This window comes from Buteo buteo, chromosome 4, assembly GCF_964188355.1.
Source record: "Buteo buteo chromosome 4, bButBut1.hap1.1, whole genome shotgun sequence".
Taxonomy (NCBI): Eukaryota; Metazoa; Chordata; class Aves; order Accipitriformes; family Accipitridae; genus Buteo; species Buteo buteo.
The window spans coordinates 15,746,079-15,773,480 of NC_134174.1; the positions used below are offsets into that span (position 1 = coordinate 15,746,079).

A 27,402-nucleotide genomic window follows, 5' to 3' on the forward strand; every position below is an offset into this window, starting at 1 on the left:
AACAGCACAAAAATGTCTTGTTCTAATCCTTTTTGTTCTCTAATTTAAAACCCAAATTTGATAGGAACTTGTACTAGTTTTTTCCTCTTACTGTAGTAACAGGGATTTAAAATAATTTTTTTTTTAAAGAATACTAAAATATATAGACAAAAGAACATGTATTTTTAAAAAGGCAAGAAGACAGCACTAATGATATAACAAATAGTTAAATAATAAATATAGCCAGGTTATTAAAAATGTAGATAATTACATTTAGTATGGATGAATGTAATTATGCATATTCATTTTTATATTCCCTACAGTGAATATTTACCTCAAAGTTTAAAGTGCCCTTTAAAGTTTTAACGGGAAATCTTTCAAATTGTTTCAATATATTACTGCACAGCTAAAATGTAGAAATCTTCTTACAGTTTTAAGAAACTGCATTTTTCAGATTTATCTATAAAGCTTGGCAATATTGGAAATGTACTACATGGTGCTTAATGCAAAGTCCTATCAATCATCAAGCTTTTATCACAGTATTTAGAGTTAAATTATTCATATCAGCACTTACTTTCTCCCAAATTTCAGGGTCAGATCCTGCAAAATTTTATTCTTGCAAATATTGTACAAAGCCAGTTTTATCAATTTCTTTGGCTATTGTCATGTGTGAGAATTTCACACATAAGACTTTTTTCATGTTTAAACTCCATTAGACAATGCTACACAAAACAAAGGAAATCAGAGTACTTTTATTCTTCACTTTTGAAAGGAAGTAAAGAAGAAAGTGTATTTTACCTGAGTCTCCACACCTTGCTCAAGCAACCTTTTAGCCTGATTTTCCACCTCAAGCCGAGCTCTTGCAATAAAAAGCAGCTCATTTTCAATTACTTCTATTCCAGAGAGATCTATCCCTTGAGAAAGGTAATCTATAAAAGCAACAAAACACTGATAAGCATGACATAGGATAATGGAACATTTTAAACATGCTAAAACATTTAGAAGTTATAGTAGTTCCAAGGGACATTTTTGCATACAACACTTGACAATAGGGTACATCAAAGTAATTTATTATACCAGAAAAACCGAAAATTGGAAGATTATTACTCAAATTTATTTCACCGGACTTCTCTAGACCCAGACACTGTGGAAGAGGTGCACAGTACGAGTTCTAGGAACTCCAGAATCTCAGTCACAGGGCAGGAAGGGGCAAGAACTCATCTCCTTGTCCCAAAGGATTAACCAGATAATTAAACTTCTCTAACCAGATGTCTGAATAAGCATAATTTGCTCTAAGATCTGAAATTCCAGATGTATTATACATTAAGAGATTTAAATTATACTTCATATATTTAAATTGCACTTCTAAATATTTGGGATCAAACACAGAATAATGGCCAGAAAAGAAACCAGGGGGGTTGGGGTTTTTTTTCATTTTTAATCACAGAAACATCACAAGATTTATTATCATTGTGGAAACCACCATCAGTAGGGCATCTACAGATTACTGGGCTGGACTGGCAGTGCAGCAAGAAAATCTATTCAAACTCAACTTTTGTCACTGCCTATGTAGATTTGGCCAAATCACTTCATCTTTCACCAATAGGCACATAGTAATGAGAGCACTCCAGCAAGTAGAAAACCCCACACATCATCTCCCTTTATCAAAGTAGGTTTGAATCTGTGACATCCTTTCTCCCAGTGTGCTGGTTTTGGCTGGGATGGAGTTAATTTTCTTCACAGTAGCTAGCATGGGGATATGTTTTGGATTTGTGCTGGGAACAGTGTTGATAACACAGGGATGTTTTGGTTACTGCTGAGCCCTGCTTACCCAGAGCCAAGGGCTTTTCTGCTCCCCCACCCCACCAGCGAGGAGGCTGGGGGGGCACAAGGAGTTGGGAGGGGACACAGCCGGGACAGCTGACCCCAACTGACCAGAGGGGTATTCCAGACCATAGGACGTCGTGCTCAGCATATAAAGCGGAGAAAGAAGAAGGAAGGGGGGGATGTTCGGAGTGATGGCATTTGTCTTCCCAAGTGTCATGGTTTCAGCCCAGCTGGTAACAAAGCACCATAATAAAAAGGCAGGCTTGTGGGTCAAGATAAGGACAGGGAGGGATCACTCCCCGGTTATGGTCACAGGCAAAAGACAGGCTCAACTTGGGGAAGAAACAAAATCAAAACAAAACAAGGATATTAGGAAGTAAAACCAAACCTTAAAACACCTTCCCCCACCCCTCCCTTTTTCCCAGGCACAGCTCCACTCCCGGTTCTCTCTCCCTCCTCACCCTCAGCGGTGCAGGGGAACAGGGGACGGGGGTTGGGGTCGGTTCCTCACACACCTTGTCTCTGCCACTCCTTCCTCTTCAGGGGGAGCACTCCTCACTTGTCCCCTGCTCCACCATGGGGTCCCTCCCATGGGACACAGTCCTCCATGAAATTCTCCAACATGAGTCCTTCCCATGGGCTGCAGTCCTTCACAAACTACCCCAGCGTGGGTCCTTCCGCGGGCTGACCTTCAGTCCCAGCCTGCCCCAGCGCGGGCTTCCCCAGGGAGCGGCGGCCATCTTGGGGGGCCTCCACCCCCTGCTCCGGCGTGGGCTCCTCTCTCCCCGGGCCGCAGGTGGGCATCTGCTCCCCCGCTGCTCTCCGTGGGCTGGGGGGACACAGCCTGCCGCCTGGTCTCCCCACGGGCTGCGGGGGCAGCCCCTCCTGCCCTCCTTCCTCCCTGCCCTCGGTATCCGCAGAGGGGTTCCTCTCCCATCCCAATCCCCTCCTGGCTGCAGGTTCCCCCTCTGAAATCCGCTCTCCCAGAGGCGATACCGCCGGCGCTGACGGGCTCAGCCTCGGACAGAGCCGGGTCCGGCTCCCAGCCGAGGAAGCTTCTAGCAGCTTCTCACAGCAGCCAGCCCTGCAGCCCCCTCCCCCACTACCAAAAAAACACACCACACAAACCCATAACACCAAGTCACCGTTAGGTGGGATGGAGCCCTGCTTTCCTGGAGATGGCTGAACACCTGCCTGCCCATGGGAAGTGATGAATTAATTCCTTGTTTTGTTTTGCTTGTGGCTTTTGCTTTACCTATGCAGCCTCCAAGGAGGCCCTCAAAAATTGTCAATGCAATTGCCAACCTATTAAACTGTCTTTATCTCAATCCTCAAATTTTCTCACTTTTACCCTTCTGATTGTCTCCCTCATCCCACTGTGAGGGAGGTGAGTGAGTGGCTGCGTGGTGCTTAGTTGCCAGCTGGGGTTAAACCATGACACCCAAGCACATTCGCTTTCTTTTAAAGGGAGCGACATTGTAATGCATGCTCTTTGGACTATTTAGGCTTTTCACATGGGACAATTTTCAATATAAAACATAACCTAGGGTGTAAAAACAAGATTTTCACACTCACTGAGGTCCCTGACCTCTACGTTCCCTCCTGTTGACTCTTTGCCTGATCTTGCACTCCTGACCTAACTAGTGACCCGTCTTTGAAAGAAGGGCTGGAGGATGCCTCTTCCCAGATGTCTTTGATTTCTTAGTGACACTCACTTGGGATGCAGGAACTGTGTATTCAACTTCCTTCAGGCTAATGAAGACCTACAGTTTAGACTAGGCTAGAACTCAAATCATTCAAATACTACACAATTACACCCATAACTATTGCACATTTTTGCAAATCAAACTGACTATGGCCACTGCTCTGAAATTCATGTTCCTGGAATATGCATGACCTGAGAACACCCACTGCTTTAGGCTCCTCCAAGAACAGACACACCTCTCCACTTAAAACTCTGAATTACAACATAAATTAGGTGGGAACTAGATGATTAAATTTATACAACGAACACTTCTGAACATGTCTGGGTGCCTTAGATTAGATCCACAGAGAAATGTAAAAGCAGCCTAGGAAGGTACCCAGTGAACCTGAGGAACCTTCGAAGTTAAACAACGCTTCCCCCCCCCCTTCCTTTTTTATCTTTCTAGATTGAAATCATCCCAATTTTCCATGTCAAGGTAGCCTAGACCTTTACACTACTGCTTATCTCCAACATAACGCAGGACTACTCTCATTTACACATTTTTCAGCATTTTGCTCAATCAAGCAGGTTGTCCACTGCTTCTTTTGAAAGAAGCAATAAAACTAACAAAATGATGGCCAAGGCATTTCACCCAGTGTCAGATACTTGCTTCATAAGACAATGTTCCACTACTCCATTTATAACCAGCCCACTATGACTTCCTAATAAAAGTTATCTTCATTTTATGTCCTCCCAGTAAGTTTAAGGCACAGACTTAAATTCCAACTAAGCCAACTAAACTTTTAAATCTTTGCTAAATAACCTTTCACTTTAGTAGCCAATTATTTCTGTTTATTCACAATAAACTAATCTAAGCCTCAGATTAATTTTAGCAACCACATGTTCACAACTGAACACAAAAATTCCAAGTGATTCACTTCACAGCTATGCAGAGAAGAACATCCCTGTACCTGCATATGAAAAACACCGCATAAGAAACCAAAACAAAAAAGTTTAGAGAAATACTGCATAAAGCTTAGTAAGACATAAAGGAAAACAACTCTCTTAACAGTACAGTATTTCAAATAGGTTTTAGTCTCCTTTAGTCTACTAGTACTTCAGTCTACTAGTCTGCAAATGCTTTTGTCCATATGCATTTGTTTAAAAATGGATCAGAAAAGTCAAAGCTGAGCAGCAGGACAGCACACCTCATGCTGCACAGGCTACTAATGAAGCCTTATATGCAGGCATGCTTACAAAGCTGCTTTTGCTAGGGGCTACAGCAGCCACACTTACCCATTACTTCCCCTCCAACTTTTTGCTGTGACTAAGCTGCATATCTACAGGTGGCCTTGCATATGAACCTATTAAAATGAATATTAAACTCCCACTAACTTTAATTACTAACTTCAACAAGCAAGTGTCTTGAATGTGAAGACTACTTTTCTGACCCCTTCCTCTCAGCTGCATAGAAGAAAAAAAGTGCAAAGAACTACCCACAGATTAAGTCTACTGCTATAGTAAAGTCTGAAGTAGTTTCTTGACAACATGAGATTTAAAAAGGTGCAAGTATCACCAAAGACTTGCATAGCCCACAAACACAAGATCTGCTGCGGAGTTCACTTATGTCATAAAATCATATTCTGCAACCCCAGGCTGTTTAAACAAAATAAAATTAAAATATGGTTCTGACCTCCTAAATCCACAGAAAAATCTGGAAGAGAACTAAAAAAGAGACTGTTTCTCCTTACTGTATTTTATCTCAAAATCTAAATTAAGCCATTTCAAGTGCTAAAAATCTAATCCTTCTGATGGTTTTAAGAAAGGAACAGAAAGACCATGCTGCTTTGGCTTCTCCAAATACCTCCATCTGTGCCTCAGACTGGCAGCCACCTCCCGCTAAACTGCCAAAATCTGCAGCTTTGTTCCAAATTTCCTGCAATCCTAAAAAAACTGCTTTCAGACAATGTATTTCAGCAGGACTTCAAAACAGAGGGCCTTTCTGTGGGTTCAGTGGCTAGACATCCTGCTACGGATGCTCTTAGTTGCTATTCTAACCAGTAGGGAAGCCCTAGCAATCATTACACCATTTTCAAAAGAAAAACAGTTTTCATAAGGACAGCAGGTCTATGGCAGAAACACCTGCAAGTGCTTTCCTACCATCCCTATGAGAGAGCAGAAGCTGTAACACAGGCAGGATATGCACCTTTTGATAGTTTTTATCATCTAAGCAGATAACATATTAGAAATCTCTACACTTGTGTATTCCCAAGAGTGATGCTGCCATTGCAGACAGGAAGATGAAACTGAGCAGAAGGGCGGTTGACACAAGGGTGGCCAGATCATCGCCAGAACCACAGTGCGTTTAAGAGCCAGTTTATTTAAAATATTGCAAAGGAACTTGCACATTCCAATCGGGCAATTTTAGTTAGTAAAGAAACTATGTCACATGAAATACAACAAAGATACTACCAGCTATTAACCCAGGGACCAGCGCAAATGTAGCATTTTGCTTCAGGCACTTGTGCAATCATTATTCTGTTTCTTGCCGTGCACAGTCAGTCAATAATACTATGGTTATGATCAGAGGTGAGGGTGACATGGGCTGTAAGGTACTTGTGTTGCCTTCTCAGGAATTAAGCAGAACAACGGTTCATCTCCCAGTTAGCACAGACTCTGGGGATGGGGCCCAGTTTAAAACTTGTCAGCTTTCCTTCTGCTTTAACCTTAAAGCACTAGGGTAAAACTAATACTATATTAACCATAACAAACTTAGTGAGTATAGTATTTATAACTGACATCTCTGCCTTAACAGATTTTAAAAGTACATATATAACATTGTTAATTTTGAGAAGACTTGTGCTTTAAATGAATTAGGACCTAAATATCTTGTAACACCGCATGCCAGGGGTGGATGCAGCCACGACAGGCATTGCCCTCACACCAACCAGCATGGCACGCAGCCCGCTGCTCCAGTTACTTCTGCTCAGTGCAGCCAGGGAGGAAATTAGAGGAGGGAGCTATATTCCTATCGCCATTCCGCTACCTCTCATCCCTCTTGATAATTCTACCTCTTTATATAGGTTCATAAAAATAAAGGCAAATCCTTAACTCTCCCATAGGGTGTTGGTATTGCTTCCCTTCTAACTATCACACCTTATTAAGCTTGGAAAGCACAGCTGGAAATTACTTTTTCAGGACTTAAAATACAGACTGCCTGCTGAATCCTCTTCTTGAACAAGAATATTATATGGCAAGGCAGAATACACTGAGCCCCAGGAATCAGTGACATTTATAATCTACCTCAGTCTAACAAAGGGTTAGAACTTTGTCTTTCTTAAAGAAAAAATAATTTTGTTATTACAATTCCAAATTTTCTTGATTTACTAAATCTGAACAGCTTTTCTAATCTACTGGCTGAGATGCTGCTTAAAAATGCATTTTTTAAACCAACATTTCCCAGATAGTTATGTAAAAAGAGTTTATTAAGACAAGAGATAAATCCAATATGCACATAATACATTAGGTAGAAAAACAATACTTTGAGCAACATGGTTAGCTTTTCTTAATCTAAGTGACCCAACAATGTAGAATCTTTCTATTATGTGATTTCATTTTTTGACCTCAAACATTGCTCTGTAATCATATATAATGAAGACAGGAAAAAATCTGAATTAAAACTTTCTTTAAGTACTAAAATATGTTTTGGAAAAAAGATAACTATGAAGCTAGCATGCCTATGAGCTCCACAAAAACTGTGTTGTGCTTTTTATTTAGACTGAGTTGATTTTGAGCTTTTGCTAGAAACTAGAGAATCAACAGAAGTCTACCAAGGACAATCAGGTGCACTAACAAAGAGGAAACCAGGACAGCCAGTAATAAACCAATGTGATTAGACTGCATCACTCAAGAGGCTACTTGAGCCAAAAGAGAAATCCTTCTGTGCTCTGACAAGTAACCTCAGTGACACTAATAAAGAGGGGGGAAAAAAGAAATTGGAAGAGCTAAAGATTCCCTAGGAGCAAACACCTAAGATCAGCACCTCCCCCTTCCCCCTGCAATGCATAAGTGGCAAGAATCCAATGACAAATTAAGAGGTGTTTCACAGGAGGTGGGGGTGGGGGGTGGAATTAAAAATTAAGCCATTCCTGAAATTCCAAATAAAGTCATAGAATCATAAAATCATAGATTTTTGTTTACCTGTTTGAGGAAGGTTTGGGGCTTATTTCTTTTGCATGGGTCATTTGTTTTATTTTGGTTCTGCAGTCTTACTTGCAGAAAATGTTGGTGATATCTGTACCCTAAGGCTGTTGTTCTTCCATAATGAAGAAAAATTACAATTTTGGAAGAAATTACTAATTTAAATTCCAAAAAGTCAACAGGTCCAAATGATACTCAAGAGTTCTGCTGGGATTTAAGTATGCAGAAGATGAGAGGCTACCAAAACATGATTTATTAAGAAATACTGTAGAAGACTGCTACAGCACAAACATCACGATGCATACAGCACAACACTCATACTGAAAATTTCTCTAGAGGTAACTTAAGTATCAGAACAAATTGGTTGAAACTGTCCATTAGAAACAGCATATTAAAAATAAAGAATGTCAAGATGGAGTAAAACTGCAATGTTATTACTTTAAGCTGATCTGAGCACAGACTGCCCTGAACGGAACACTTTCTAATTTCCACCTCTGTGCCCAGAACCTGCTTCCCTGTTCTTTCACTTTAGCCCAGCCTCCAAGTTTTAGCACTCCTGAGAGTTTTTTCCTGTTGAGTCAGTTTTCACCTGAAAGGCATTCTCTCATCTGACTCATGATGCAGACACACAGGAGCACACAGAAGAGGGGAGGAACCCACAGGCAGGATACAACTTCCCCTCTTGGTGGAAGCTCATGTGTGCATTGGTAGAAGATGTTCATAAAACTGAACCGAAACTGTTATTTGCAATATTTATTTCTGTTACACAAAATTAGAAGGGACTGGACAGATATTGCAAAAGCACATAAAATCTTTCCTACAAGGGAAAAGTATTCAGTAATGACAATCAATTTCTGTTTTGAAAGGGGTTATTAAACTTTCAGTCTCTGGTCCTACAGCAGCACCTAGATACAAGCACAAAACAAACAGACAGAGTGGACTGATTTGTTAGAACTGCTGAGGACCCATTTGAATTTTTTTCCATCTGCTTCTAAAGTATCTCAAAGTAATTTACTAATTCAAATGGGCCACAAATCTAATCCAGCATGGAAACTTCCATGGTCCTAATGGAAATGTTAGTTACAGCGCTAGCTACTGAAAAGGAAGGATGAGATCCTGCTTGCCTCACTTGTCTCTGAACCAACAACCCACGACGCTGCTGGGCCTGAATAAGTCAGTGTGTTTGTTTTTATCAATGCAGGTAACATAAAACTAAAACCAGTCTTAGAACAGAGCCCGTGATCCCAATAACTCAGCAGAAACCCAATGTTCACCCTTCAGTGAAAGCAACCTAGCATTTTATATTACATCTTTATTCTCTAAGTGGAACAGGTGAACACCCTAACTTAAAGAACAATAGTCTGCTTCTTGGAGGCACTTAAATTTTCCATGCAATTGATGCATAGAGCAGGTAGGGGAATGGCAAGAGCAGGCACATTTGTAGGTCTTCAAACTGGAAGCTGGTGCCTCCAAAAAGAACCCTTCCCCACATTCTGTTTTAATCAAACTAATTCTCTGCATAGGCTGAAATGATTGCCCCACACTCCACATCAGGCATCGAAATACTTGCTCGAGCAAGGCTTATATTAAGCCATTAAATCAAGTGAAAGGGATTCCACTGCAGTTACTATGAAACACTATCTTACAGCCACCTTACACAATGTGAGCTCTCCAGAAAAAGACATTTATTCCTATAAAAATGGCATAGATTATGGGGCCTTATAAACTGTTCAAAATAAGAATGTCATTGCTCTATACTATGTGCCATATACAGTACACTGTATATTTTAGATATACTTTACAAAATGATTACTTTTTAATCTTAAATGATTAATTTATTTTTTTTCTGCAGATATTATGAATTCGTTATTAAAGAGGAAGACAATTCTATTTTACTAAAATGCCAGTTACTCACAAAACTCCTGCTATCTTTCGTTCCTTTTCCTACAGGACAAGATTCCTGCAAATGTTTCCTTTCCTCAGTGAAACAACGGAGAACAAAATCTCCCTCTGCCACTAAAATGCCATTAAGTTTCTATGAAAACTGATCTTCATTTAACCAATTTCTACCATCTTAAAAATTAACTACTCGTATGCATAATACATAAGGTTTCAGGGTTTAGCTGTTTGAGCAACATTAAGTGAGGCAAAACTGTCCTGCTGGAGCCAGAACCTGAGTGGGGCCCGTGGCACTGTATTTCTGTTTGTTTTCTCAGACAGCATGTTAACACACTCCTGCTGCTTAAGTTCAGAAAAGGAACTAGAATGTATTAGACAACCAGGTATAGTTTCTGATAGAAGTCCCTAGCGAAGGGGGACATTAAAAATAAAAACAAACCAAAACTCTTCTTAGTTTTTCGTATCAATCACATGCCAAGACCAGTTTAGTTTTAGGGAAATGAGATTAACAGTACTAAAACCAAACTGGTAGAAAGCATATGATTCAAAGAAAGCAAAACTTGAACTGCTCATTTAGACATACACATTTATCTTGTATTGTAAAACAGACCTGTCATCTACATTGTATTATCATAGAATCACAGAATGGTTTGGGTTGGAAGGTGTCTTTAAAGATCATCTACTAGTCCAACCCCCCTGCCACGGGCAGGGACACCTTCCACTAGACCAGGTTGCTCAAAGCCCTGTCCAACCTGGCTTTGAACACTTCCAATGATGGGGCATTATCCTACCTGATTAAAGCTTTACTTCAGAAGAAAAGTGAGAATCCAACACTCTAAAGTAAGAGATCACATAGGTATGAAACAATTGAACTTTTTCTAGCCTGTTAAAACAAAGGGAAATTTTTTAGGTGTACAGGCAGGCTGGAATAAGAAGGAATGGGTTGTCATCCCGCACTTGGGATCAGCTTTGTCTCCTCCAAATGATTGTTGCTGACTTTTTTAAAGAACATGGTTTGTGTTAAAATATTTAGTAGTGCTTTAATAACCATCTATGGCCAGTCCTGTCTACAGAGGAAACTTGTTCTTTCTCTCCAGACTGCATGCATAAAACTCAAATAACACATCGAAAGTTGATAACAATACTGGAGGAGTAGTGAGGAAGGCTGACTAGCTATTTTTAACATTATATTAAAGCTGCATTTAAATTGTCTTGATGGAAGAGTTAATTCCTACTGCTATCTGGGCTGGAAATCAGATGCCAGGCGGGATCTGGAATTGATGGAAATGAGTTTGACATCTATTTTTATCATCATCGCTGACTTAACAATGAGCACCATATTTTGGAGACATTCCTGTGAAAATGCCATGATTCAGAAAATAGCTTAACACACCAAGACAAACATTACTTAGGTCTAATCACAAGTTATACCACACTACTCCCACATTCACTTAGGCCTAAAGCAAGAGTTGCTGAACTCCTTTAAGGTTCCCCCACCCACACACCATTAGATCTCTCCCGGCCCTCCCCCTCACCCCTGAATACAGATTCACAACCTTACTTAACCACAACCTACTAAACCTGCTACTTTCTATTTTGCCCACTGTCTCCTCAACTGCCTGGACTGCCAAGGTCAAAGGGGAGCGGGCAGCAACTCCACATCCAGCTGGTGCCTGGTCAGCTCCGAGGCTGATACTGTTTAATATCACCGTTAGTAACTTGGGTGATGTGACAAAATTAACCCTCCGTGAGTTTATGGGTGACAGTGATTTGGGAGAAGTGCTCAGTACCCTGGAGGGCAGGGGTGCCGCTCTGAAGAACCTCAAGAACCCTGAGAAACGGACAGACAGAAACATCATGCAGTTCAACAAAAGCAAATTAAGCCCTGTTCACCTGGGATGGCATGGCCCTGTGCACCCGAACAGGTCAGGTGCTCACCGACTGGAAAGCAGCTTTGCAGAAAAGAACCCAGTGGACAGTAAGTTGAACATAAACCAGCAGTATGTCCTTGCAGCAGAGGCAGCCCACTGTACTGGGCTAGGTGTAGCAAGGGTGTAGTCAGTAGGTTGAGGGAAGTGATTACTCTTATTATTTGGCACTTGCAAGGTCACTGTACTCTGTGCCTCCCACTACAAGAAAGACATTGACAAACTGGAGTGAGTCCAACAGGGAACCACCAAGACAGGGGACTAAAGCATTTGAGTATGAGGAGAGGCTGAGAGAACTGAGTCTGTTAACTTAGAAAAGAGATGATTAAGAACAGATCTAACTGCTGTCTTCTGCTACCTAACAGGTGGTCAGGAGAAGACAGAGCCAGACCTTTCTCAGAAGCGCACACAGATAGGACAAGAGGCGAGAGACACTAGCTACAGCACAGGAAATTCTGATTAGACATCTGGGGAGAAAACCATATTTCTGCTGCTGTACACCTTACCCATGGAGGATATGAACCTGTAGGAATGCACGCATTATATTTTAATATAATTAAAATTGGTAAAGTGTGAAACATTAAGATCTAGAACTCTAAAAATCACCCTAAGCTTCTTAAGCCTTCCCTCAAAACAAGCTGATTTGAGAAACTTCCTCAAGAGCTCCCAAAACATTTTTAGTAACTAAACCCATTTTTTCTAAATTCTCTGTGCTAAGATACTCCCAAAGAACTGTAACATTCATGCCATTCATCAGCAGCCTTTGGATGGAGCTGAAACCAACTCCACCCTAAATATTCTACCTGATCTATGACCTAGAAATCAGAAAAAATTCAAAAGAACATTTCTTACACCAATACCTATAAATTATAACAGGTCTGTAACATAAAGCAAAAGTTATAATCATGAAAACAAAACCAATATCTATATCATTTACGAAGTCCACATTTTATTCTGATAATTGAGATTGTTCTTCATTAAATATAAACAGAGGAAAAAAAAAACCACTTCTCCATAATAAATTCATTGAAGTTTAATTTAGACACTGCACGGATAAGGAACTGTTCTTCAGATGTACAGGGACTTTCAAAATCAAATTTATTGTGGCAGCAAAGCAATAATACCTCTACAAGTCAATACTCCTCTTGGGCTTTTTTTGGAGCTAAGTAAAAATAAAGGAATGTTGCCAGTAAAGATCTAGTTGTCCTATTTCTGTTTGAACAGACTTCATAGCATCACAGACGCAAAGCAACATGCACAGCTTATGTGAAAAAGATGGAAACAGAAAGGGGGACAGAAAGGTATAATACGGAACAGGAGAGAGATGAAGCCCAGGTGGGGGATTACTGAAGAAACGAACTTATGGGTTGAAAGAGATGAGAACAGAATCATAGAATCATTTAGGTTGGAAAACACCTTTAAGATCATCAAGTCCAAATGTCAACTGTGCCCACTAAACCATGTCCTGAAGTGCCTTGTCTACGCGCTTTTTGAATACCTCCAGGGATGGGGACTCAACCACTTCCCTGGGCAGCCTGTTCCAATGCCTGACAACCCTTTCAGTAAAGAAATTTTTCCTAACATCCAGTCTAAACCTCCCCTGCCACAACTTGAGGCCATTTCCTCTCCTCCTATCACTAGTTACTTGATAGAAGAGACCAGCACCCACCTCGCTACAATCTCCTTTCAGGTAGTTGCAGAGAGCAATAACATCTCCCCTCAGTCTCCTTTTCTCCAGGCTAAACAAGCCCAGTTCCCTCAGCCGCTCCTCATAAGACTTGTGCTCCAGACCCTTCACCAGCTTCGTTGCCCTTCTCTGGACACGCTCCAGCACCTCAATGTCTTGCAATAAGGGGCCTGAAACTGAACACAGTATTTGATGTGCAGCCTCAGCAGTGCGAATGCAGGGGGACGATCACCTCCCTGCTCCTGCTGGCCACACCATTTCTGACACAGGCCAGGATGCTGTTGGCCTTCTTGGCCACCTGGGCACACTGCTGGCTCATATTCAGCCAGCTGTTAACCAACACCCCCAGGTCCTTTTCTGCTGGGCAGCTTTCCAGCCACTCTTCCCCCAGCCTGTAGCGCTGCATGGGGTTGTTGTGACCCAAGTGCGGGACCCGGCACTTGGCCTTGTTGAACCTCATACAGTTGGCCCTTGGCCCATCGACCCAGCCTGTCCAGATCCCTCTGTAGAGCCTTCCTACCCTCGAGCAGATCAACACTCCCGCCCAGCTTGGTGTTCTCTGCGAACTTACTGAGGGTGCACTCGATCCCCTTGTCCAGACCACTGATAAAGATATTAAAGAGAACTGACCTCAATACTGAGCCCTGAGGAACACCACTTGTAACCTGTCGCCAACTGGATTTAACTCCATTCACCACAACCCTCTGGGCTCGTCCATCCAGCCAGTTTTTCACGCAGCAAAGAGTACACTTGTCTAAGCCATGAGCCGCCAAATGAATGACAGTATGACAGAATGATACTATGGTCAAATATAAGATACAGAAAAATATGAAGGAATGTAACTTGTGAAAGGATACAAATACAAATCAGTTCATACAGTTTGGTCTTATTAATCTGTAAGAGTAATTTAGTGTCATCATCCGCTTTCCACCTTGACAGTTTCCTCCCCACCCCCACTTAAGCCCTTAGCTTTGCACTGCTTGCTCATTACCAATACTAAAGGCATTTCTGCTCAAATTTCACGAGAGCATCCAAAACTTGAAAACTAAGGGGTGAATAAAGCTTGTTTTTAATAAGTTTCAAGCAGACATTAATCAGGGTTTTTACTGTCGGGAAAATATTTCTTAAAATCCCAACAGGTGAACAATAAGCAGTCCTCCATGAAATGGAGCATCACATCAGTATATAAAATGAAGCAGGATGAAAAGAAATGTACTCTCATACCTGCAAAAGATAACTGCATTGAAAATATATTGCAACTGCATCGTAAACCCATGTAAAGGAATTATGCCCTTCCAACTGTACTACTGGAGTGGCTGAAGAAAACCATCTCTTTCCCAAACAAAGACAAGGACTCATCTAAATGAAGTTATATGACTTTGGCTCTCTCTTACTTACCTAAGTTAGCATCATGACTAAAACCATGAAAGCAAGCAAATAGTTATGAGTAGAGGGATGTAAAAGATAACCTAAATTTACATGTTGGCCTGAAAATACCAGTATTTTTGGCAGCTTTTAAATATTATTAATATGGTATCATTCAATAGCTAAGTAGAATTTCTCAATATAGAGCATTATGTAAAGGTACAATGATTCAGTTTCCATCAGTACCATGCCATGTTGCAATAGACACATGCAACGATAAAAGAAAACGAAGGAAAATGGATGATGTGTTTCGAAAATCTTAGTCAAAAATAACTTCTTTCAAACATCCTACCAGTTGCTGAGATGGCAAAGATGGCTGACTCTTGGCTGAATCAGTGCCCTCAAAGGACAGCAGAAGAGACATTGGTTCATTTGTGTGGTTTAGTTCATTATGTTAATGGTTAATGACCTAATTCTTAAATACTTTTACATCTGGATAAAGGTATACATGAATAGTTACAGACTTAAGGCATACAAGTCTATGATTACCTTACTGAGTTAGTCATTTCTAGCTGCACTTCATTTTTTCATTTCAGTGAGATATATCCTACATTTCTTTGAGTTTTTATTATTATTTTTGCACTAAAACATGCATCCAAAGATGTTCATCTGTACATGAGACAACATGGATCACTTCTAACACATACTTAAAAATGCCAGGAGATACTTTAAGATCAGTAGTGCTACAGTGCTGTAAAAGTAAATTAAAAAAAAAAAACAAAAAACATGCTATTATCTTGGCCCCTGGATAAGGGGGAAATACCACTTTTTTCTTCACTATATATATAAGCTGCAAATATTTCTTTCACATTCCTCTCTCCTTATAGGTCTCTCCTGTCTCTTTTCAACACCCACCATTCACCCCTTTCATACTTACACCTTCAGGAAAACATTTCTGCAAAAGCATAACTCCATTTTTTTTAGTATCGGCTATGTTAACTCCCTCGGTACTTTAGAATATATGTAATTTTTATCTTTAATAAATGCATATTTAATTCCTCCCACCTCTTCCTTGGCATAATGTCAATAAATTCTTGCAATTAGCTGCAGATTTACTTGATTTTATCATCTTTAGAGCGACAGGTGTTGCATAGGCTATAAATCACACAGGTTTTATGTACCTCAGTCACTTTGTGGAAGAACAAAGTGAACCTTGTGTTATCCAGAGTGCTTCTGTGGACAACTTGAACATAACTGCAAAATTTTAAAACATGATGCAATATATCTTATCTCCTACAGTAAACCCTTTTTAAAATTTAGAGGTCAGCCTACAGCAGAAATTTGTCCAGTCTGCCAGAATTCTCGCCAATTCTTCTAGCAATAATAAAACTTAGTAGTAATAAAACTTAGCAACAGTACTAAAAAGATGGGCAAGAAAGGAATGTTGTTTGAAAGCCAAACTGAACATAAGTGTTCAGATTCCAAATACTAGCATTTGAAGTTAGCCTCCACAGGTGCCGGTCTTTTGACCTTCCAATATAAATATAAAGTATTTAACCATGACACAAAGACTGACAGCAGTTACCTCTGATCATGCTTTAATACCTTCTATCTTGTACAATTTGGATAGTGAAATTGAAAAACAAAAATGGCTTTAAACCTTTCTTCTCCCCCCCACTCCCCACCCTTTGTTGCAATTTGCTAAAAAAGTTATATCGATACAAACCAGTAAAATACAACTCTTGCCCTTAGCACTTACTGTAACGTTTAGCTGTACCTGCAGTAACAAGAACGCAAGGAAGCTGAAGGAAGTGTCACATCCCTCCCAACCTACAGCATACAAGCTGCGCTGTAGTGTTCACTATAGCCTCCAAACCTGTTAGATCACAAACCTGAATCATTGCTCACCTACGAACACCAGTAAAGAGGAATTTGAACAGCATACCTGCACAGCTGCTCCTCAAAGATGGAACAAAACAAAACAACCCCCTAATACATGCTCCACGTCTGCCTTTAGAGAGCTGTGGCACGACACCTTTTCTGCTACCTGTAAAAGTTCTTCAACAACCTAAAATAATAGTATGATTTATTACTACTAGTCTGGGATCTTTCATGCATACTGACCATGATTTTTTCCAAGAAAAACATACTTATATTGTTAAAATCAGGAAGCACATACATGTATGAAGGTTGAGAATTACCATGGAATAAGATTTCATAAAAATGTATTTGTCTTCTCAATATGATTAAACATCAGTGTAAACAGGAACAGAAGCCTTAGTTTTTCTTCTATTATTTTGAAACAGATGAACAAAATGAAAAGCTAAGTCTTCTCAGATATGGTACTGATGACATGTTTGAGTTCTACTACCACTAATGCCACACAGACACAAAATTAAAAATTAATGTCTTTGGTAGCAGAGTTCAAAATAATGAGCTAAATTATAAAAATATCAATAATTTTTTTTTTAAAGATTGCATACCCAAGGAAGCAAACAATAAGTTCAAGCAAGTCTTTCAGTTGTTAAAGGCATGGGTTGTTAACAGATGGGTGATAACATTTAATTTAGTGAAAAATTGTTCTTAAATAAATAATGGTGATATTTTCTTTGTAGAATTACATAATTATATATGAGCCAATTATTATTACCTACATCTGTCAGCCAATTATATCCAATAATTGACACAAAAAAGTTGAACGGACAAAAAAAATACACTGCTTGAAGGATAAAAGATGTTTAGCAATTTAATACTTAAAAATAAAATTGAGAAAACATACAGACTCATTGTGTACTCATATGATTCCATCATAATTTTTTATTACAGTTCCTCTAATTCTAAATAATATTTAGCCTGACAACAGATTTTTCTCAAGCCTCACAAAGCATAATTTGTGGAATACATTGCTGACACTTATGAATCATTTCAAGATCAGGAAAAAACCAGATTCTTCTCTAAAACTAACTTTACCGTTGTTTAAATTAAACACCTTTCCTTCAGGGGGAAAAAAAAAAAAAAAATTAAAAAATCCAGGGGAAAAACAATGCCTCAATAGCATATACTGAACTTTCGTATAGGAAACCAATCCTGAAGTAAAGAAATTATTACACTGCATCACAATTAAGATTTACATTTTTCCAACATCCAGAAAATATGTTTCGCCAAGCAAAAATAAAATAATCAAAAAGCAAAAATAACTACTTATCTTCAGCAAAAAATTAAGTAAAGATTATCAATGGTCTTCAAAATTAACAGTATTGATACACTCATGACCGTTTATCACTGAAACATTGGAAATCAAGAAGTAGCAGCAGCAAAGAGTCTGGACTGGAAACATGACAACATCTGCAATTCTAATATGTAAAACTTATTACTGCCAAATATATCTCGCTGGGAGATCTCTGCTCAGAAAGCAGCATATAATCTCTAGAACTGAGTAAAATGACCACCAACAGATCTCAAGAGACAAGCTGCTGGACCAGCTGTGGTCACGGCTATTAGCTTCCATGACGTGATTTTGCCCTCAGGTTAGCCAAGCTCCTCCTCCAACACGGGGTACTGAGCCCAAAGCACGGACAACTCGGAAAGCAGAAGCTCCACAGAGCAAAAATTCATGGCTTAGCAACATTATGAGCAATGGTACTGTTACATTTGATAATCCCCAAACCATAAAATCACTCCTTGAACCCATGGAAACGTTTAGCAATCACTGCTTTCCATGACAACTGAAATGCACGTTGCATGGAACAGCAACTTTATGTTGTGAACCTGCCACCCGACAGTTTCATTCAACACCTTTTAGTGCTTGTAATGGAAGAGAGTGACTGTTAATTATGTCTCTTCCCACAGCATTCATGATTTTATATACCTCCATCATATTTCACCCTCAGTCATTTTAAACTCATTTATAGAGGGTGGCCACTGACTGCTGACTGACCTCTCCACCTACCACAGCAGCATTTACCATGTATTTCTTCACTGGCTAATCTTGGGGGTAGCAAGTCACAAATTTATCAAATGCTATGTAACTACTTCTCTGACACAAGAACCTCAACAGAGAGTTACCAACAGTTGGCAGGCATGCTCACTAACCACACCAGTGCTAGCGCCGTGCTGAGCCTGACCCTGACTCCTCTAGGTTCCTAGTGACTCTTTATACCATGCAAGGAAAGAAGTCGTAATTTCTACCAACTGAGAAAAACAACAAAAGCTTGTGAATATTCTTTCAAGTAAAACTCTTGATTCACTTAATTGATTTTATGATCTTTGCCATTTTATTTGCAAACTAAGTATGTGAAAAAGGATTATTTTTTTTTAGAAAAAATACACAGGGAAAGCATTTAAACATGAACATTTGTAGAAATATAGGAACTCATGGGTACTTTGGGTACGGTCTAAAATTACTTTCTGTGTGTTGGAACTGCTGAGAAAAAAAAGAAAAATCAGAAACAGCCAGTCGGGAAAATGCTAAAAGTCCTAAATTTGGAAGTACGTAACACAGACACATATGTGAGGCCTGTCAGTTGTGTGGCTGGAGATGGCCAGAAAGTAAAGAGCAATAACAGTTGCTCTAGGATACTGGCTCCCCCGAACCAACTTTCAATAAAGCAGCCGGAGCCACCAGTAACCAGCCAGTCTCAACATGAAGGTCTGCCTGACTTCCCAGGAGAAGCAGCTATGCTGAGTAACTACTCAACCTATGCAGTGCCCTTCAGAAAAGGAAGAAAGATTTGCATTTTGTCTTTGAAGACACTGGTATACTTACTGGATTGCTGAAATGGTGAGAAAGTGGCAAACAGAAAGCATCAGAAGGGCCTTAAGGTCTAACTACTCCAAAAGCACCAGCAAGATGCAGCGGCACACTGGGGGTCAAAACAGGTCAATCATTCTCAGTACAAAAAGTTTTCTCCAAGGCTTGAGAGCCTGAAATACTGACAAATTCCAGCCACTGAACCTCCTAAATGAACGTGGCTGTCTTGGTACTTGCATCACAGCAGACTCCTGCACCATGGCAGTCCGGTCGTTGCGGTAGAGCTAGGAGACGGGCGACAGCCATTGCAGATGGAGACAGTCTCGGAACACAGCACTCTGGCTGCAGCTTACAGCAAGAGCCTTCCCACTGTGCAAACTCTATTACATTACTACTTTATAATTCTTGCTGTTTTCTGATCCAATTAAAGTCATTGTAAGTAATTAAAAAGGCAGGATTAGCTGACTGCATTTCAGGAGATACTACACAGGTCATATTTGTAAATAAAATGGCTTATTAGGAGTGACTGAAGTAGAGGAACCTGGCAGAGGCTCACATTAGTGGTGCCCTCAGAAGGGCAGAGTCAGCCATCAGATCGGCAGCCCTTGGTCCTGCCGGCAATGGCCAGCACAGCCACCAGTGGGCTGCTGGGATGGCTCTGATGGACCTCAGCTCCTTCCCTCTCCAAGAGCAAGCACTAGAGTGGGAATAAGTCTCCAGGACAAGGAATTACTCGAGTACCAGTATAAAAATTCCAGATTTAACAGAGCTTCCAATTTTTTTTTTACACAAAGGAACTAAGAATGAAAACTGTAGCCTCTGCAAGGCACTGGCGTTTTTTTTTTTAATCCATGTTTACATGCTGTTATAAATGAGAATTCAAAATTAAATGCATTGTTTTAGAAGATATTTCAGTAACTGTCTGGAAGCAGCTATTGCTTCCTATTTAAAGGAAAACATTTTAATTATGTCATATTATGTTATGAAATAATTTAGAGGGGAAAAGCAAGTCAGGCCTATCCAATTCCAAAGTACACATCTCTTCTGATTTCTGTTTTGCTTTTAGATATGTCACGAGCTGGATGAAAATCAGACTTCAAAATGTCAAACCTCCCCAGAAAGCAACAATTCCAATATTCATCTAACTGTTCTAGAGACTCCTTTTTATCCACAAAGTTAATTATGCTTGGTCTGACTTTGGCAAGCAGCGTTAGGGATCAAGGCAAATTGCTGGAGTAAGGGAAAGCAGACAGGTCTTCAAAGGCATTCTAGGTAAGACAGAGCACTTCTTAGGAGCATCAGGCTTCGATAATAAAATTTTGTATTTGATAGCAGGAAATAGGAAAATAATTTCATTGGCTCGTTTAGAGAATGCCAGTTTTCCATCTTCTCATATACAACCACAACAAGTAGTGGCTTGTAAAAAGGAAAAAAAAAGGGGGGGTAGGTGGGTATATATTTACAAATAATCACTCAGCGTTCATATGCCACAACAAATAACAGAAAAGTTTTGTACGAAGTCTGTTGCAGGGGTAAAATAAGTTGAACACAATTCTCATTTTAAAAATACAAGGAGATGAAAAAAGTGAAATGGAGTATCAAAGGCCCCACAGCAACTAAGAAGAAAGACATCCATCTAGACTCACTGAAGGAATCATGTTAATAAAATGCACAAACCACCAGAAGTACATTTCTGAGAGGAGGAAAAAAAAAACCCACAACAGAAAAAGAAATAAACATTCCTTGGTCTGATAAATCAGAACATTTCAGAATATTTCTACCCATGCTTCCCATATGCTGGGAGTCTAAGGACCATTTGTATTTATGTTCCTCATTCTACCTGTACTCTCCAAGTAACCACTTACAGTGCTGTGAGTCTCAGCATCCCTTACCCTCAGTCCCAAGTAAAGCTGGAAAATCCGGTGTACAGTCAGGAAAGAGGAAGCAGAAGATGGGGAGATGAAGAGAGGGACCTAACCACTGTTTCGTTCCCTAGACAATGACAGAGAAGGCAAACATCAACAGTAACAGTGTCAAGAGTTCAAAAAATAAGTCAGCCCTCAAGAAACCATGGCATGGTTCTAACTTTTTTAAAACAACATTGGTATGTATATTTTACTTTTTTTCTCTATTTCTGAGCTTCTAGAGAACCCTTGCTTTGCATTCCTAAGGTTTTCAAAAGTCCTGAGAACTAAATGGGAACTTTAAAGTTCAGATTCTCAACCATTATCTTAATAGCATCTAAAAATTTGGAAATATATTATAAGCAGCATGAGATTTTTAGTCCTACATTGCCACAAGCCAGCAATGCAGTTGTGGAGGCATAGTACTACTTTTCCCTTTCCCAGAGAGCATGTAGCAGCTGGGCCAGATCTTCAAAGGAATTTTCTGAAAAAACAGGGGCACAGTGTGAGAAGTCTGGGCCTGATAATAAAGGAAGCTATAGTATCCCCACTTGCAAGTGATATGCTTTATGGAGAAAGGTTAAGAAGCTGTTTTTCAGCTACACTTCTCTCACTGCCTCCTCCTGAAAGTGATCACTTCGCTGGCTCCCCTCCAGTGAGGGCTTGAGAGGAATTAGACGATTCACCAGCGAGAACTGCATGGAGAGCCTGCAGGCAGAGGTAAAAGAGAAAGCATCTTAATGGGAAAAAAACTGCAGACCAGAGATTTTTCTTATCTTATGTAAGGGAAAACATACTGGAGACATTGCAAGGGCTTGAGAATTACTAGACACTGAAGGTATAATAAATTACAGGATTCTCCCACCCCTTTTCACACAATGTGGACAGTAAAGAAGATTCCAAAATCTACACACGTTTTAGCCGGATTCTAGCAAATCACAAATCCAAAAAACTTCCAAAGCTCCCTTGTTAGATGGATTTTGCTTTGCAAATGTGTTTAGAAATTGATAACTACCTGACTCATCTCCACCACAGAAGAGTTATTTCATGGTGTATTATTAGTCACCTGTTATCATCAGTATCCTTTGAACCTGTTTTGAGACTAGAGCACAACATAAATCTGCCACAGCTTTTTGGCACCTCCTGCCAAGTACTCTGCTCATACTCTGCAAAATTATGCAGACTATTAACCTTACATAAAATTTAAGAGGCCAGGTCTTCCAAAGAACATGCAGAGAGCAGACCTTGCAGTTCATAATAGCAGTGACCAGGTCCAAAACAGGCAAGGAAGAACCATTAAAACCTCCACCTGAATTCAGGCACAGCACTGCTGTGCAATTGCTGTACAAGGGTATGAACTGAAATAAAGTCCATGAAAAACAAAGGGTGCTGCAACACCTTAATAACACTACAAAATGTCTCTTGGAAGGATAGCCATAAACCTTATGTCTCTCTGCTTCATCATATCTGAGCACTTACAGCAAAGTGAAATTTTTGATTCAGAAATAGATTTACTAGACAATCCTAAATATTTTCAGGATGAAACAACATACCAACCCTGACAAACATTTTCTTTACCTTCAGCACAAGGCTCCTAGGAGATTCAAAAGCAGTTATCATAAGATTTATACTGAGTCAAATATTAATGTAAATATTTCTAAAAACTCTTAGCTTCTAGTTTCAACTTAATTATTTCACAGACTTGCTTAATATGTTATTGCTTAATATGCTTAAAATGTTTTGACTAGTTCAGTCAATGTTGAACAAAGAAAAAAGAGTGCAAATGACTTAAGAAGACTGTTCTTCATCTGGAAACAGTTTTCCAACGCACACTGATAGGTTTTTTGCCCATCTGTTAAACCAGCACCATCAAATTGTTTTGAGGACAAAAAAGGAGGACAGAAAAAAAAGACTCACAGTATTCATTATGACTCATCCAGTATTTTTCACTAGCTTTGCTTACTAAGTGTAACACAGTTGATTCTATGTTCTATTCTTTACTAAAAGAGTTATATTAAATCCAGCTCTAGATTACAAACTTTTCCTAGTGCAGCATCATGGCGACAAAGTGAAAGGTCCACAATATTTTTATACCAGCAAAAAAGACTAAGTGTACAAAAGGGCTTTTGTCAGTATAACTTATCCCATTTAATTCATAAGGTAACATAGGCCGCATTGGCAAAAATGCATTTGTACCACTACACGTATGCTGAAAGAATCATCTGGAAGAGCCATACCAGCAAAACTTTTCTAGCGTAGATTGAACCTAAGCTACCCAGGCACCACAGCACTGAAAGGGCACAAGTTGGAGCATGCACCGACAGGGCTCCGTAAAAGGCATCTATTTTGATTTCCAGCTAGCCCCTCAAGCACGCACTGCCAGGCAGACAGCAAGCTGAGAATTAAGAATTATCCTGTCACACAGCAGTGCATGGGCTGCTGCTCAGCAAAAGTCTATTCTAAGGAAACTGATCTTCAGCACTGTTCACACTGCGATCAAATTGATCTGCTGTGAATTAGTATTTCCCCAGTTTTCAGAGTAAAAATTTAAAAAATGAAAAATAACAAAAACAAACTACTGGACAATACCTGACATTTTGAAATAGAGATACTGGGTCTGTGCAACTTGCTCAAGTAGGTCAGATCATTTAACCTGAGACACTCGGCTACAGACAGTTACCTGCTTTTGTAGATGAGCTATTTATATCTTAATGGCAGCTACAGACACCCAGTAAATGAACCCAGTATGTTAAAACCAATGTCACAGCAAGTGAAAATAATTCAAACCCAATTCAAAGTACTCCAATTAATGATTGTACAGGTCTCATAAAATGGAAGTACATTAAATAAGCAGAAGAGATTGATATGACCAAGAGGTATTTGCATATTGATCAAGGAACAAAACCAAAGAGAATTGTGTCTGATGCTTCACGCTAATTTGCTGCTTCTGCTCACAGCAGGGCTCATCTCCATGATTCCCTTATATCCCAACCCAGCAACTACACAAACTGCCACTCTTTTTCATTCTTCTCCCATCCCGTAAGGTTTTAAAACAACATTAATACTTATATTAGATGTACTATACTTCTACTGTTTTATGAAATTAAGACATAATTATAAATTCAAAAAGTAACAATAGATGCTTGGGTGGATGGATGAAGAATGGAATTGTAAGTCAGCTTCTGACAGACACGGGATATTTTGTGCTGCAAAAAAAGCTAATGAAGAATTATGTAAGAGTTTCAAAAATATGTGACAAGGAAAATTACAATAAAAATTAGAGGTGTTCAGAAAAAAAAAAAGTTATACTAAAATTTCTTCAATATACTATGTACACAAAAGAATTCCAGCTCAAAGATGAAAACGGCTGGAAGGTTTAAGGAGTCTGCAGATCTTGGGATGGAATAAACTCTAGAAAAGAAGACAATGAAGATGAAACCATTCTTCTCATGGAAAAGCTGCTCTGTTATTGACTCTATCTCTCCCATTGCTCAGCATTTTTTTTTCTTTCTATCTTTTACTTCATTTTCTTTCTTAAAATGTATTAAAAGGCCTATAGAATACAATAGCATTAACACATTTTAACTTTATCAGACTTGTAATCTTATTTAAAAAATCAAATTAGTTTATTACCTTTTATTAAACTCTTTCCATTTATAGTTGCAGAAATTAAGTGACAAAGGGTGACAAAGGATCCCAAAAGGATCCTGCGAGCTTTGTTAGCAAAATGGCTGTGTTCAATGCTTGTCTCAGAGTCTGTGCAAAATTCATGACTTAATTTTCTCAACCACATTTTGGAAAAAAGTATTTAAAACCATAACATACACCACAGCAATCTCAATCCACAGCATGCAGATCACCCCATACCTATGTGCAATATCAAAAGAATGTTATCACAATAAAGATAAAGCAAAAATTAATTGGCAAGAATTATTTTCAGGAGTACTGATTAGAATTATGATTGTCTCTTTTACTTCTTATGTCCCATATCATTAGCGAAAAATTATTCTGCCAGCCATAAGGTCAGCTTTCTCCCATTCCCCTGGAATTTACTGAGTGTTCAGAGGCCTCCAGGGGAACAGTAATGATTCAGACACTTACTTGTATATAATCTCACCATATTATAGGTTTTAAGAATGAGAAGATGCTGAGATCTGGTACCATACCCAAGTCTCTTGTGGTTCCGTTCCACATCACTTTATGCTACCAATCTAAATTCCAGCTGCTGTGGCTCCTTCCCTTTCACACCTCCCAGCCACGTTGTCTCCTTCCCAGCTCTGCACCCACACAAGCTTCTGCTGAAAATGACCCCATTAGCTTTCAGCCAGATCAGCCCCTTGCATCAGTGCCTCGCTCCTCCAGACACACACGCATCAGCACCTATGCAAGAAACAAGTACCTGTGGTGGCAGAGATGCAAGAAGAAAAGAATCACAGGAGAATAATTTATATCAATTAACCAGACATGGAAGCTCATCTTTAATCCACTGTGTGTATGAAGCCTAAAGATCTTTTCCAACCTAAACAATTCTATGATTCTATGATTAAAGCAATAAAATACAGAACTCTGTAAAGTTTTGGTTCATACTGGCATCAAGTTTCCACTCAATAACTAACTAACACGTGGCAAACAACATATAAATAAGATAACAGCTCAAAAATTTCAAAGCTGAAGTGCGAACTCTTTAAAGAATGGGGTTGAGCAAAGTAACAAACTTAGGAAGACAAAGTGGCAGATTACCTGGTATTGAAACAAATACCTTCAGTAAGGGTAAACTCTGTGTGGGAAAAGGAGCTTTTAAATGGCAATTAGACAAATCCAGATTATTCAGATAATACTTATTATCAGCCTTTTTCAAGTGTTCACTCACTGCCCTTCACAAAAGTAGCTTAGGTGGATCCTGTGTATATTCCTAGTAATTTATGTATCTAATTCAGCTACTTGCTCATGTTTAGGGGGAAGAGGGATTTATTACTTGGCAAAAGAGACGGATGATGCTATACTGTCCTACAAGCCAGTGAAGAGCAGAAGTCATGGACCCCTGGAGTGCTCCCAGTCTGTGGAGCGACAGTGCTGTGCTCACTCTGCGGCAGGTCAGCAAAGTTCTCACCAGACTGTGCCCAGTCTTACACTCTGCACTGCAGCTTTACTTGCCCCTGTAGGTGTGCAGGTTATTAAACGGTCCACATACGCAGATCCCATCAGCATTAGGCCTCCCATGTAGGTCTAACCGCTCCTAAGAAACTATTGATTACGTGTATATTGATTCAAAATATTGATTCAGTACATTTTAGCATGCTGATTGAAGAGTAAAAACAAACCCCATCACCACACACACCACTCCCCCCCCCTTTTTTTTAATATGTATAGCTTTATTTCAAATTCAGGTTTTGCCAAGCAGATAAAAGCCTTTACTAATCAGTAACGGCTACGTTTGGTAAATGTGAACATTACAGATAAGTATTCTGGTGAAAAAATCTTCTTAAATTCTATAAAAATGTATTATTCAACCAAAGAGGATTCCCTTCCCCACTCCAATTACATGTAACTAACACAGGTGACTTTTTTTTCACTCCGGTATTTTATTATGGGGGTAGGAGGGGAGAGAGACTTCTGTGGAAAACAGATCAGGAATAACACTTCTGGCCATGAAGGTGAGTGGAAAGGGACGAGAGCATAACAAACATCAGGACATAGCAGAAAGGATAAGAAAACCTCAGGTAAATAGCAAGCACTACCACCAAGAAACTGAATATAAAACTTGAAAAATTACATACACACCCATTATAGAGTAATTTTAATGAACTTGAAAAGACAGTATTTCAGACTAATTTAACCAAGGAAAACTAAATGAAATCTCTCTGAAGTAAAATAGGCTATACAGATGGAAGTCTAGTACTGTGGGTTTTACCTTTGGGAGTTGCAGCCTGCACAAGATTCTATTCTTTCATTACAAATCTGTTGTGTGGGGGGCGGAGGAGGAGTAACCGTGTTACAGGGATAAAAAGAATAGCACAATTGTTGTAAGAACATCTAGTTTTCTCTATGTATTTCTATCCATCACAATCCATCTTCAACTTCACATCTATTTTTCCTCATTACCTTACCCTATACTGTGTCAGTAAAGAATATTTTAATGCTGGGGGGAAGGACTCCATAAAGAAAAGCCCCTGAACAGG

General features: G+C 39.5%; 1 protein-coding gene across 1 annotated transcript in view; it reads right to left on the reverse strand.

The window, feature by feature from the left end:
• The window catches only part of COG5 (component of oligomeric golgi complex 5), a 193,147-nt gene that overhangs the window by 109,762 nt on the left and 55,983 nt on the right, over positions 1–27,402 (reverse strand). Inside the window, exon 7 of the mRNA XM_075024853.1 lies at positions 778–908. Within this exon, the coding sequence (XP_074880954.1) occupies positions 778–908 (131 nt within the window). The remainder of the gene's footprint in view (positions 1–777; positions 909–27,402) is intronic.